Below are 14963 nucleotides of genomic sequence, written 5' to 3'. Positions count from 1 at the left end.
GATGACATCAAAAGAGTTATTTTTGGCTACTTATGTCATCATCGTTTGTGTAATTATTCCTTTATACCGATCAAAATGCTCATGGCTTGTTGTACTGGCGTCGTTCTCAGTGTCCTTGGTCACTGATTTCAACACGAGACAAACATACGAACATCATTCAATGAAAGGTGGTCAAGACCAAAAACGAACAATAGTAGGCCTTTATTCATGATCGCTCGATCAATAAAGAAAATTGACCCTTAAAAGTTCAATGTCCGACACCTTCAAGACAAAAATACACGATGGTAGCTGTCTGTCGGATAACCTTCATCGTTGGTCATAAACTTATACATTGTAGGCCTAACACATGAATATCAAAGGCGGGAGAAACCCACTCCAAATGTCTTTATTTGCTGTGGGGGCAATGCCATCGATATATTAAAGACAATTATGTACGGTGAAGGCGTGACCTGCGCTTTATCCTTTGTTTACGTCATTGCCGTAGGCAATCGATGCGGGAGGACAACGAGCACGGGGGGAAATCATCACAACACCATAAAGTATCATTCAAAGTTGGTGTACGAGGGCACATCCAAGTGATGACTAATGGCACACAAAATTTTATTCTGTGTTGGACGGCCATAATATTTTTTTTCTACTATACCTACCTGCGTCATTTACACAATGAAAAGGCGTAGCTTCTCTTGCATCTGATGATATGGAAATATTGATTGACGTGCAAATAGTGACTAATTTTGCGATTTTATTATCGCATTTCGTTGAACAGACCAGGATCTTGATAAACAATTTCCGTAAATCAGGTAACAGGAACTTTATCTTGTCATGCCCTCATGAATAATCCAATAGGTGTTTCCTCAATGTGCCCGGATGTTGTATTTAGATGTAATGGCGGCTGAACTGAAATTCATTCTCCGGTGAGAGTCACACAATCTCCCTGCACAGCGAATATATTAGGCGACCTATTTTATTTTCTTTCAAGGATAACGAAAATTCGGATCCATGAGAAATGTCCAACATCGAGGCACAGTATGTTGGCCCTTACAAATTGGAGAAAACACTCGGGAAGGGCCAAACAGGTAGGTCTATCGTTTGCTCTCCATTGACCGTGCACTGCGTGATCTGTGTACAGTTCAGGGGTGGGAACGGTTGTGGCGCTGATAAAACACGTACTTTGAGACGAATACGAACATGTACAGTACACATGGCATCATGGTGATGACCTGACGGCGGTGTAAATATGTTTGTCACGGTAAACATGCGATTAACATAACAATACACGGCAAACATTTCGACAGACGCGTTGACAAGTTCCCAGCGTTTGTATTCACAGAATGCCCAGTGCTGTACACAACGTACAGATCTTGCAGTCCGTTCATTCATTCATTCTGCCTTCACACATTCAAACGCGGGAATGAAAGAAAAGGCTGTTTTCCTTTCTATTGTGTTTTAAGCGTTACCAACGTACAGAGCAAAACATGCTTCTGATGGGCGCTTGTCCATTTTTGACAAAATCCAATAATTCTCACAGCTCAGCCGATGTAAATTACGGCACTTGCCGTAACTCGTCAAATTGAGTGAGACACAGCGAATGTGACATGACGGAAGATGGGGGCCCCTCACCTACGTGCTTTCTGAGATTGTAGGGCTTCTTGTGTGCAATTTTCAATGCTCCATCTTTTAGGTTTTATATTTTTAAAGAAATATTGGAGGTTTCTGTCAATTTTTTGTGTCCACGTGGACTCACACCGAAATTCAGTGGTTGTGATATTGCAGTAAATTTGTGAGATGGGGCCATGTTGGGATAGCACAGTTTCCTTCTTGGAATACGTAACGCTCGCTTTCGATGTCGTCTGTCAGTGACTGTGAGGGCCCAAACTGGACATAACGCAATTTTATTTATAATTTGCATATATTTCCATTAAATAATATAAGTAAATCTGACCGTATTCAGTAATAGAAAGATTACTTCCCTACGATAGAATTTCAACAAAAAGGATATGAAGGGGCTGTTTAGATTGTATAAAGCCTGAATAAATTTGGTTGTAGAAATCTAGGACCTTCACGATTCCCCCATTTTGTGGCAGTTTAGTCGGATCTAGCAGTGTTAATGTCAATGAAACACACAATTACATTACTACAGTTGCCTTTGTAATGTAGGATGACTCACTATGGTTGATGTTTCAACTCACAAACCATAGCTGACATTTATTTCCTGAAATTCGCATTAAATAGATGTCAAACTGAGAAATTTGTCTTCAAATCCATCCTCACATTATGGCCTTACTGCCTGGGAGACTCATTTCGTCTCATTTTTTCATTGATTTTTTCAGCACATTCATTATCCAGACTCAATCACTTCCAAATGGCATGATAAATATGGGTGATTATTAAATGGGCATTTCCGTAGTATTGACCACGTTCTCCACTGAGGAATATTTCATGACCTTGTTTCCATAGTAACCAGAATGGAGCCATTCAGACTTTAGTTTTTGATATCATTACTACAGCGAGGATATTCTGACAATTATTTTGTATCAACAATATCATCTCAGCTTGGACTCAGGAGTAAGTGTGATGTTATATATTCATATAGCATACACTTGGTCCTGATAGTGATATTTCTGAGTTGAATGCTAGAATCATATATTAAATTTTACGAAAATTTTATGCTGCCTACAGTTGTCCTGGAAAATGAGTGGGTTTGAGAGGTAAAATTATAACCTTAGTTTGACCTTTGACCCTGAAACATGTTAGATAGATTTTTTAGGTTAAGGTTGCCAAGGAAACAATGGTAGCTGAAATAATCAATGCACACTCTGGTCTTCCATGTTTGTGAGATTTTTGCATCACTTAGGCAATTATTTCTAGAAATTTCTTTCTTTCATCATTAAAGTTGTACCAGTACATGTAATATGCAAAATTTATTGTGTAAAAAGGAACTTTGTTTAGATGGTGGTAGGTCAGTTTTAGCTGTGAGGGTACTATACACTGGATTCAATGGTCAAACTGGACAGTGGTTGGTCAATTTTAGCTCAGGTAACACTGGTTACAAAGGTCACACTGGAATAGCCGATGAGAATAATAAAACTGTAGTATTGGACATCAATGACTTTTCAAGGCTATTAATGTATGTCAAGTTTTCTGAACTACAATAATGTCGATAATGAATCTTCATTTTTAGCTCCCATAGCCATATGTATATATGGCAATGGAAGCTATTCTTATAGGCTAGGGAAATGTCTGTATGTATGTATGTCTGTATGTCTGTATGTCTGTATGTCTGTATGTCTGTATGTCTGTCCGTCAACATCAAAAACTCCAAAACCGCTGTACATTTCATCTTGATATTTGGTGTGTACATGGATGATGGGCTGTAGATGAGATTTTGTTCAAATGAAGTTGTCATTGCCAAAAATATGCAAATTAAGTGAAAAAATGTAAAAACAGTCAAAATTGAAAAAACTCAATAACCACTGAGCAGATTACATGAAAAATTAGCATGTAAGTACTTTGGGCTGACATGAAATGATTGTGCGCATCTTGGGTCAGTATCTTGGACTTGCTATTTTTCATGAATTTTTTTGTAATTTTCTCCCATTTTTGGTCAAAAAATCTCCTGCTCTGAAACCACAAGTCCGATTGATTTGAAACTTGGTATGGAAGTGCATAGGATTGACCTTCCCAAATTGGGGCAAATCGTGGTGAAATTTGCATATTTTTAGTTTACACGTCCATAGACTCCCATGTATAAGGCAGATCTCCATAGACTCCCATGTATAAGGCCACAAAAAATAAAAATTTAGTTTCTCATCGTATTCATATTGCAAAAAGGATGCAGTGACACAATTTTTAGTCCCCACGGATGAAGTCCAGTGAGCTTATAGATTGGGTCACGTCCGTCTGTTCGTCCATCCGTGAGTCCATCCGTTCACGCAGATATCTCGGATATTTTGACAAAATGTCATGTGACCTTGATGACCTTTGATCTCAAATATACATATTTGTCCATGACTCAGTAACCACAAGTGCTACCACCCTTCATATATGGTTATGATGGGACACCTTATGACGCCACATATTGTACCTCATTAATTATGCACATATCTAATTTTGAGCGAGCCAATAGAGCTAGAGGTCTGATTTTTGGTATATAGAGATAACTTAGCAATACAATTTTTTTGACAAAATGTCACGTGACCTCGGTGACCTTTGACCTCAAATATACATATTTGTCCATAACTCAGTAACCACAAGTGCTACAGCCTTCATGTATGGTATGATGGGACACCTTATGACGCTACATATTGTACCTCATTAATTATGCGCATATCTAATTTTGAGCGAGCCAATAGAGCTAGAGGTCTGATTTTTGGTATATAGGGATAACTTAGCAAAACAATTTTTTTGACAAAATGTCACGTGACCTCGGTGACCTTTGACCTCAAATATACATATTTGTCCATAACTCAGTAACCACAAGTGCTACAGCCTTCATGTATGGTATGATGGGACACCTTATGACGCCACATATTGTACCTCATTAATTATGCGCATATCTAATTTTGAGCGAGCCAATAGAGCTAGAGGTCTGATTTTTGGTATATAGGGATAACTTAGCAAAACAATTTTTTTGACAAAATGTCACGTGACCTCGGTGACCTTTGACCTCAAATATACATATTTGTCCATAACTCAGTAACCACAAGTGCTACAGCCTTCATGTATGGTATGATGGGACACCTTATGACGCCACATATTGTACTTCATTACTTATGCGCATATCTAATTTTGAGCGAGCCAATAGAGCTAGAGGTCTGATTTTTGGTATATAGGGATAACTTAGCAATACAATTTTTTTTGACAAAATGTCACGTGACCTCGGTGACCTTTGACCTCAAATATACATATTTGTCCATAACTCAGTAACCACAAGTGCTACAGCCTTCATGTATGGTATGATGGGACAGCTTATGAGGCCACATACTGTACCTCAATAATTATGCACATATCTCATTCTGAGCGAGCCAATAGAGCTGGATGTCTGATTTTTGGTATATAGGGATAACTATAGGAGAGAAATTTTTTGACCAAATGTCATGTGACCTCGATGACCTTTTACCTAAAATGTATGTTTATGTCAATAAATAAGTAACCACAAGTGCTATGTCCTTTGTATTTAGTAGGATGGGAGACCTTATGACAACACACGCTTTACCTCATTAATTATGTACACATCTAATTCTGGGCAAGCGAATAGAGCTAGAGATCTGATTTTTTGGCATATAGGGATTAATTAGCAATATAATTTTTTTTTTCAAAATGTCATGTGACCTCGATGACCTTTGACCTTGATTATACATATATATGCATATTTCAGTAACCACAAGTTCTATACCCTCCAATTTTGATAGGATATTAGACCTTAAGATGTCACATCTTGTACCTCATTTATAATGCGCATATGTATTTCTTGGCTGGCCAATACTGCTAGAGTCTGATCTTTTTTCCCGATTTAGAACCATAACTTAGACATGCCTCATGTGTTTCAAATTGGGAACAACGACATAGACCTATGTGCCCATAGATCTCAACATATACACTCCAGTGATACTTCTTAATGACCACATTTTCCTGCCCCATCAAGACTAATACTCCTATTACAAGTGGGGACTATGTCATTGTAAATGACTTGTTGAGTTAATGGTTGTATCACAGTATTCGATATATCTAATTCTGTATTTTTTTAATTTTATATTCTGAATAATTACATTAAACATATTTCACTGTCTCCAGTACATTTCATTTAAGTATTTTCACTTCATGCACTTTATCCCTTTCACACATGTTCAAATATCTGACCAGAGAACAAACACTAAATAGTCCAGGATGGGAGCTACAGTGTCATTGACGCTTCATTTTTTAATTTGTTGAATTACATGGTCTGTCAAATTAAAACGTTTGGACCAGAAGTTATAACTTTGAACTACAGTTGTACCCTGAAGAGTGCAAATTTTCTTGATAATAATTGTGGTACAAGGTCAAATGGAGAAAAGCCCTTGATAATCATAATGATGTAATTACCAACACAGAATTGTCAATGACAATCAAAATAGGACTACACAATCAATCTCTGATTCCTCGTTGCAAATAATGGCTGTTTATCCTTCTACTGACTCCTTGAAGAGATGTTTTCTGTTGAAGGATATTTCATTAACCTTTTTACGGCCAGAGTTCAGGGCACTGTCAATTTGCAGTAAGGGTTGATAGAGCTGTATCCCAGGCAGCAGATAGGGACAACCTGTTCACACCCCCCATTCCCTGTAAACAGATCCACAATCACAATTGATGACAATGGATGTGGGTCAAACCATGGTAATAAAAGGGTGTGTGCAGGTAGGAAAATACCCTCACATACACTGTTTTCTGAAACCACATCTCTAAAATCTTACTTGTTGACAAAGCAGAATACAAGATACAGGATGATGATGGGCATACACTATGTGAGTTTCTGTATCTCCAGAATTGTGCTATCTGTGTGTACATGCAAGTATTCTGTACTGTATCTGTATAGTGTTACCATTGATTTCATTCAACACACATAAACGGGTACTTTGGTTGCACGATAAGATTTGCTGGTAATTTTGGGGAAAGCAACCACTCAGAGAGGTTGGCACTAGTAGCAGCTTGGGGAAAGCAACCACCCAGAGAGTTTGGCACTAGCAGCAGCAACCACTCAGAGCTAGGCTGGCCGTAGTAGCAGCTTTGAGAAAGCAAACCACTCTTAGTGGTGTATTTCTGCACTACTTCACGCACAGCCTTGGCTTCATTAAACCATAATATGCGTTATTAATGAATGCTCCAGGCTTGAAATGTGTTTGCCAATTACGCCAGTTCTCACACAGGAAGGTTCCTGTCTCTCTGATTATTACAGCGAGAACAGTGAAGTTTGTAGTCAGTGGATTAAAAAAACCACAGTGCTGCATTTTAAATTCAATTACTGTGTACAGGGATGTTTTTATTCTGATTTTGATGAGGTACCATTTGCATTGTGGGTAATCCATGTCTTGTAACTACATAGCAATGTTTGATTTCTTCACCAAACATTTGATTCATCTGCCATTATCTATTTATTAGATATTTAGACAGTGGGTTTGATGTTTACACAATGATAGCTGTTATGGGCTCAAAGTTTTTCATATCCATGAAGGCCTCCATTGATACTGAGTGACAGATATTGTGAGGGATCTTGATTCAATAATATTGTCACAGTTTTTTTCTGCCGTTATAAATTCCTGGTCATAGCTTTATCCTTGCTAAACTAACTCACCCCATCATATTCATCCCATACAAGTACCGCTATATCAATACAGCCATGTTGACAAACACTTGGCCTGCATTGATGTTGGCAGTGACACAGTGTATTTAGCTCTGATAAATCATACCAGACTTTGCCTACAGTCAAAGTGTTGATGTGTTTATGGTTTTCTGAAAGCCTCTCTTTACAAATTCATATTTATGATTTTTCAGATCTGTGGGATATAGCAGCATTGACAACTTATAATATAAGTAGTCATTGGCAGTAAAAGTGTAAACTAAACTTCAAGGGCAATACATTACTCATTGAGGGTATCTAGCAATAGTTCAGTGAATACTATATTTTACATATCATTATGAGAAAAAACTGCAATACTTACAGATCAAGACACCAGACCAGATGATATCAGATGGGGAAATTCCACATACATGTACTATACTGTGATTAAGCATTGATTTAGTGTTTCAGTATTGAATCATGATGACATTTTTCCTTGCTTTAGCAAAAACCATGATATGACCTACATTTATTGAGATACATTGAAAGTGTGCTGAAAGCATGGCCGTGATGGAATTCCATATAAACATTGATGATAAAATGATATTACTATAAAACATGATCTGATATTAGCTTTCTGGAATCTGATACAAAAGAACTCAGTATGTGTGATATACACAACCATTAATATTACTATGTAGACCTTTTTTCAGTTTTTTGAAGCAATCTGTCTTTGATATATCACCACAGTTCAACAACTTTTCAGCAGAAAGATGATGTCTTTTGACATTTTGGTATATTTTTGTTTGCATCACAATTGTTATATTATCATAACATACATAATGATGAAGGGGCTGAGGTTGCTATGTTTGACTCAAACTATCGTATCTTCTGAATAATTTATTCAATGTAGTGTGTAAACACAAACATAAACTGTTTCTACCTCTGTCATGCATCACAGACACCCCAAAAGAGTTAACCCATTGAGTACTACAATTTTTCCCATCAAAATTTTAGTGCAACATTTTACCAAATTTTACGAATTTTTCTGTAATTTTTTTGATAATTTTTGATCGAATGGAAATCATATTTCCTTGGCTACAGTTCTTTGTCAAAATTTTGGCAAAAATCTGAAAAAATTTGACTGAGGTATAGTCTGTTAACGCAACAAAAATTGACTTTGGCTCCCAAAGGGTTAAAAAACCAATGACTTGGTATAAAATTGTAAAGTTCTATACTATGATATTGGCCCTGGATTTGTTTACATGGTGAAGTCATAATGTGATATACATGTTGGGTCTAGATACACAAGTCATCATTTTGGATTTATGAGCCAGCATCAAGTACATGTATAGTCATAATATCATATGAGGCCCCCAAAAAGACTGCTGTTCCAATAACCCGACCTACCCTATTTTTTTTACCCGCTGACTCTAGACTGTTTTAGAGCTATGTAAATATGGAAGTGAAAAAAAAAGAAAGAAAGAACTTTAAAATTATACATGCGAGGAATAAAGAGAGACTCACACAAGAACTAACACGAAACCTATGATGTCATTCATCGCTGCACATACGTTATAAACAATATCAGGGGGAATATGATGGAACTGTTAACAGCTGCAGGGTTTGAACACCTGAAAAAATGCATATTTAAAAATAAAATATTTTGTAAAAGAGATTCTACCTACCTACCTACCCAATTTTTAAAAAACCATGTTTTTGGAACAGCACAAATTTTTTTGTCCTGAGCATCACACAATCCCGGTCCCATACCCATAGATAGGTTCAGGTTTTATCTACCAGGGAGGGGGAGTGGATTTGAAGGGTGGGCCACTGCTCTGTTTTTGGAGTGATCAATGCAAATGTTAATAATTACACAAAACATTACATTTTACGACCAAAAAATATTCAAATTTTCAATCATTTAAATTAACAATCCCTATGTTGTTCCCAGTGTGGAGAACACTGTTTAGCATGGGTATCCTAGTGTACTACGTGCACTAAAGATCAAGCGTTGTGTAAAGGTGTGTCTACAAACAAGTAAATAGCAAATAATAAATAAATAAATAAATAAATAAATAAATAAATAAATAAATAAACATTGCAATGTATAAACAAATTTGAGGAAACACAAGAAGAATGGCTTCACACATACATGTACCAGTACATTTATTGTAGTTACATGGGTGAAAGTTTCCTAGTTGACCCTTGTGACCTTCGGAAATGTGAATTCTTGAACTGTATACAGTTAGATAGAATTGTTACATGAACTATGAAATAGTAAAAATTGCCATTTTGTTGGAATGAATTATGGAACTTGCTGATAGTATCACAATAATTCTACTCTATGGTGTATACACACAATAATTCTACTCTACAGTGTATACACACAATAATTCTACTCTACGGTGTATACACACAATAATTCTACTCTACGGTGTATACACACAATAATTCTACTCTACGGTGTATACACACAATAATTCTACTCTACGGTGTATATAGTATCACAATAATTCTACTCTACGGTGTATACACACAAGGCATTTTGTTCTTCTCATTTTACCTATTGCTTCAGAACTACATTTTATTCAGTAGATTTCAAGGTTTTGTAGTGTGTCCTGGTTATGCCTGAACTCTCCCGTCGTATTAAAGTTCTATGAAAAGAAGAAATTATCTCGTATATAATGACGATTTCAGCAGGCTTAAATTCCCTGTGCAGGCAGTTTATCAAATACAAATTGCATTCTTGCATTTGTAATATTTAGATAACATAGACTTTTTAAATTTTATTCTGAGTGTAGGGGACAACAATGTATTTAATTTCAAAACAATTGATAACACTAAAATAATATGCAATATTCCTATGTAGGCAGGCTATAAATGCTCAGATTTCTAGAACATTAATAATATTATTAGTTTGTCAAATAAATATACAGATACCAATGACTGTGTCAAGTAAATGTTTTTATGATAAAACAAAAATAAAACTTTGAAGACTTTATTTTTTCTGATGACTGTATCTCGTAGAACAAGCCACATTGAGTCCAGAAGTACAGTACAAAGTCCATGAATGTCAATTTGTTTGTGCTAAGGTCAATAAATTTGCTGTGCCTGTGTGCTACTTGAGGTATCCGTATTCATTCTTACAAAATATATTAATGAGAAATAGTCCTGTACCTTAGATTGTACTCTATATACCGGTACACTGGTAGGCTAGTGTTACAACCCAACGTCTTCAGTCATGATTTTTATTATTTTATGATGTAAAAATCACTATTATAATTGCTTTATCCCATGTAAACAGAAACTGCCAACACAGCATATTTTACACTTTCATCTTGGCATGGATCACACATTGCATTTCAATATACTTGTATCTGTTAAGAAAAGTAAAAAGATATATATTAATTTAGTCTTTTTGAAAAAAATTCATGAAAATATTGAACAAAATTATGGCTATAAATCTTTTTAATATATCACCAATATACCAGTATACTACTGTATTGTACAATGATTTAATGTATCTTGAGAGTCCCTCAGTATCAAACTGGGCTGTACACATTGTGTCTCTATACCCAGATGTAGCATATAGCATATTGCATATCTTGATTGTTGTCTGAGTCTTACCATTCAGAGAATTCTCCATCCGTATCAATCAATGTCATTGCAGATACAGTCTGAACTCTGTCCGTTTACTGACGTCATTCAGTTCCATCAACGGACTGCCACAGCTTTGTTAACCAGCTTTGCCTCCTAAAGTGAAGCTTTTTTGTCACAGTGACAGTGTGTTCATGATTTGGCTAATGGTACAAACTGTCAAGGATTTTGTTTTGTTCTATCATCTCTGTCAGGATGTCCAGGCTTTGGACTCCATCTGTCAATCAATTATCTCAAGAGTTTGACCAGGTAATTAGCTTGTAGCTGACTGACGTCATTCATAGAAAAATTCTGGCTGTGTCTGTTCCTTTCATTCCGTGGGATTTCTCAATACAGACCCCACGTGCTGGTCCCAGTTGTCAGTTTACAGTCCTTTATCACTGTGTGTTCCTACAATTTGAATTGTCTTGTTGTCATGTCAACGTGATCATTTTCTGAAAAGACATACTGCTTTGCTGGGACGGTATGAAGAGATGTTGGTGAGATGAATTATGGGTAGAATTTACCTCAGACACAGCTACTCATCAATCAGACACTCCAAGTTTTACAATATGCTTTTCTACTGATTATCTTGAATCATCTCAGAAGCCATCAAGTGAACAATGTTGTCATTGACATATTTTTGTTTGTGAAAATCAAAACTTATTCTCTCCATAGACTTTACAAAGGATATATAGCAACCTTTATAGCAATCTTTTTTTAATGATTCCACACTTAACATGATGACCTAAGTTTTCTTCATGGTTATGAAAGATAATGGTTTGAAGTTAGGGAAAACTTGAGCAAAAGTTGACAATTATCTGTTGTGAGATGCATATTTTTGCTGCAGCTTAAAAAATATCCTATCCTTGGAATCACAAAACAGTCTCACTTAAAATCAAGTGTCTCTTTAGAACATTGGTAAATCACAAGGCTTGCAAATGTACCGGTAAGTTAGTGCCCAGCTCACAAAGAAAGGGTTTTCAAATTTTGACAATAGTAAAGTCTGCATGTCATTGTCACCATAATGTAGTTTATTTGACATTGTTACTTAATCATGAGACTCAATATTGTAAACAATACAGACCAAGGATTATTGTACTTGAACTCAAAGAATTTGTCCTTCCCATCAAGGCTAGCAATTATACGGTACACTTGCAGTGAAGTGTTATAAACCTTTTTATTCTGATGTTGTTCCTTAGCATGTAATGGTATACCACTGGTACCTTGAATGTGAGTTGTGTGTGTAGCTCCTATCAACATACAGTACATGTACCATGTAACATGTAACAGTGGAATAACAGGACTCAAAGTTTAACTTTTTACCCTGGTACATGAAGTCCACTTGGGCTACCATTTTCTGAAGAAGGTTGCCCAGTGACAATGGCTGGTAGCTCATGCATATTTTAGTTTAGGGATATTTTTTTCACTAACCAGACAAGAAAAAGCTATTTTGCAAGACTCTGCCCATGAAGTGAATTTTCAAGTAATTGGCAATTGATGTGAATATTTTCACACCTAATAGCCAAAGGAAACAGGTACCGGTATAACGGACAACAGTGATACTCAAAAGTTTGGTGACCCATTGACAACTCATTTCATTCTCAGAGTTGTATGCAAATTTTGATAGTTGTCATGACAATGAACATGACCTTCTCAGCACATACATGAGACAAATACACCATGGGCTTTCTGTAGGGAGGAGGCATAATTTCCGTGTAATTGTGACTGTTACATTATGATCAAAATGTAATAAAAATGCATTTTCATTGGCCATCACTTCCTGTGCCTGTCATTCAAGTACAACAGTTGAGATATTGAAACTTTGTTGCAAAGTTCCATCACATGGCCTGTCATCTTTGTAATTTGCATAACAAAGTCATAGTCTGGCCCTTCTGTGTCCAGCTGGGTTTGACTGCTCATCCAAAAGTGACACACCGGACATAGTACGCCAAGTACTGACTAAATTTCATGTCCTGGACTTTGGTAGTCCCTGTGGGCTACCATTTCATGGATTTTGGCGGCCCCAGATAAAAGTTGGTAGTCTGTGGATGTGGGGACTACCGCTAATTTCGAGCTCTGAAAAAACAGTAACAATAGCTCAAACTGTCTTATCTTCCATCTTCAGCAGTTGTCTTTAAGGAAAAAAGTTTATTTAAAATGTATATACTGGTAGTGGATGGTGTACAAAAGTCTGCAAGCATAGTCTAACGCAATGATGCATGTACAGGCACTGACTGACTATAATGCTGTGTTTGTGTATCTTTTGATGTGAAAAACCAAGCTGATATGATCTGATAGACTGGGTGTTATAATCTGTTGTTAATTTGATCTCATACACCGATACAGCGTGTTCATTTTTAGCCGGATGCCGGCCAAATTGACCGGCTACTTTCGTATTTGGGCCGGCTACTTTTCAGCACTGTTTCGCTCTCTGGCCCGGAAATTCTGGTTTTGATAACAATAATTAGATTTTTTTGGTGGTCTTGCAAGCCGCAGATAATATTTCTGAAGTGCCGATGTGGCTATATGTAGTCTAGCAATTTACGCGGTGAACATGTTGCTATCACTGTAGTACCGCGATTAGCGAACGTGGTGTACTATAGTATACACTGGGAATCGCTCTCGAGTTCAACCTGGCTCGCCCGATCACAGCCCGAATTATTCCGACGTTCACATCGGGTATAGCCGAAAATTGGACTAACATACAATTACGTTATGCCCGCGAATAGCCGACCATTTCCGAATGAAGCCGACTTTTGTTTCGCTCAAACGCGGAAGAGAAAGTCGACGCTTGAGAGCTTTGGTTTTCTGCGTAAGAGTAGGGCCTAGTCTGATGGGTTTGGTAGGTTTTTGATCAAATCTAAAGCGACCACAAGTTACTGAGTCTCAGTTTTCATAATTCCGAAACGCCACGTCAATCTATCCATGGTCGATCACGATGTCAATATTCAACTCAGTCGATCGACATCGCGTTTTGTGGAGGGGCCGTGGTTGCGTGCATCGCGGAAGAGAAAGTCGACGCTTGAAAACTTTGATTTTCTGACTTTGTCTGTTGGTTTTGGGAGGTTTAGATCAAATCTAAACAAACAAAAAATTACTTGGTCTCACTTTTCGTACTATTGAAACGCTACGTCGATCACAGTGTCAAATTTCAGGTCGACCGATATCGCTTTGTGTGTACACACGGCGTAGTACAGGCTGGCGTTCAGTGTCGTTAGTTTGAGGTTTTATCAAACATGAACACTGAAATTTAGCTCTCTTTTTCAATTATATTCAACATCAGCAAAAAATCAATAATCAGCTCGCGGATTCGTTTTATTGTGAAATTAGTACAGTGAATTAAATTCACTGAAAATTGTGTTCCTATAATTCATTGAATTGAATAAACTCTTTGATTTTATTGTATCGCCAATCAAGTTTATTTAAATCAGTAAAACACTTTGTACAGCCAGGCTGGTCAGGATTCTAGCGGATCATTATCTGGATTGTGAAAACCCTAGGCCCCATTCTATGATTTATTTCAAAATGTTTGTTCAAGTCATGAGCTAAACATAATTCTACACAACAGTCTGGTGAAATTTTGCTATTATCCTTGTCAACTGAATGCAGTTGATAGGCCTGAGTGATATCAAATTAATTTTTCTGACTTTTCTTTTAAACTTTATCCCTTGAAAACATGTTGTAATTGGCAATGATAATGATTATTCTGTATACTGAAATGGTCTTTAATACTGTACAAGAATGCATAAAATTACTCCAAAATGTCTTCAAAATTTAAAAAGTTCTTGCCTACCCCGTCCCTGAAACCCTCCCCCTTTGTGTGTGTTGAAATAACCTTTTATACACTGTATAAGAATGCATGAAATTGCTCAGAAATGTCTTCAAATTTAAATATAATCCTTAACACTCTAATGCTGAAATGGTACTTTCATACAATCAATAATGCATGAAATTACTCCAAAATGTCTTCAAATTTTAAAAATTTCCTGCACACAGGGAGGGGACCCCC

The 14963-nt window shown here is 36.8% G+C and overlaps 1 protein-coding gene across 2 annotated transcripts in view; it reads left to right on the top strand.

The window, feature by feature from the left end:
- Positions 1-864: 864 nt before the first annotated feature.
- LOC139142090 (serine/threonine-protein kinase BRSK2-like) overlaps positions 865-14963 on the top strand; it is an 82342-nt gene continuing 68243 nt past the window's right edge. For both annotated transcript variants that reach the window (XR_011554296.1, XM_070711906.1), the window contains exon 1: positions 865-1076. Coding sequence is in view for 1 of the 2 variants with exons in the window: in XM_070711906.1 (XP_070568007.1) it covers positions 1007-1076 (70 nt within the window). In the remaining variant the exon portion in view is untranslated. The remainder of the gene's footprint in view (positions 1077-14963) is intronic.

The sequence above is a fragment of the Ptychodera flava genome, chromosome 1 (genome assembly GCF_041260155.1).
Source record: "Ptychodera flava strain L36383 chromosome 1, AS_Pfla_20210202, whole genome shotgun sequence".
In the NCBI taxonomy this organism is placed as follows: Eukaryota; Metazoa; Hemichordata; class Enteropneusta; family Ptychoderidae; genus Ptychodera; species Ptychodera flava.
Note: the sequence above shows the minus strand (reverse complement) of the source record. Positions and strands in the feature narration are given on the sequence as shown.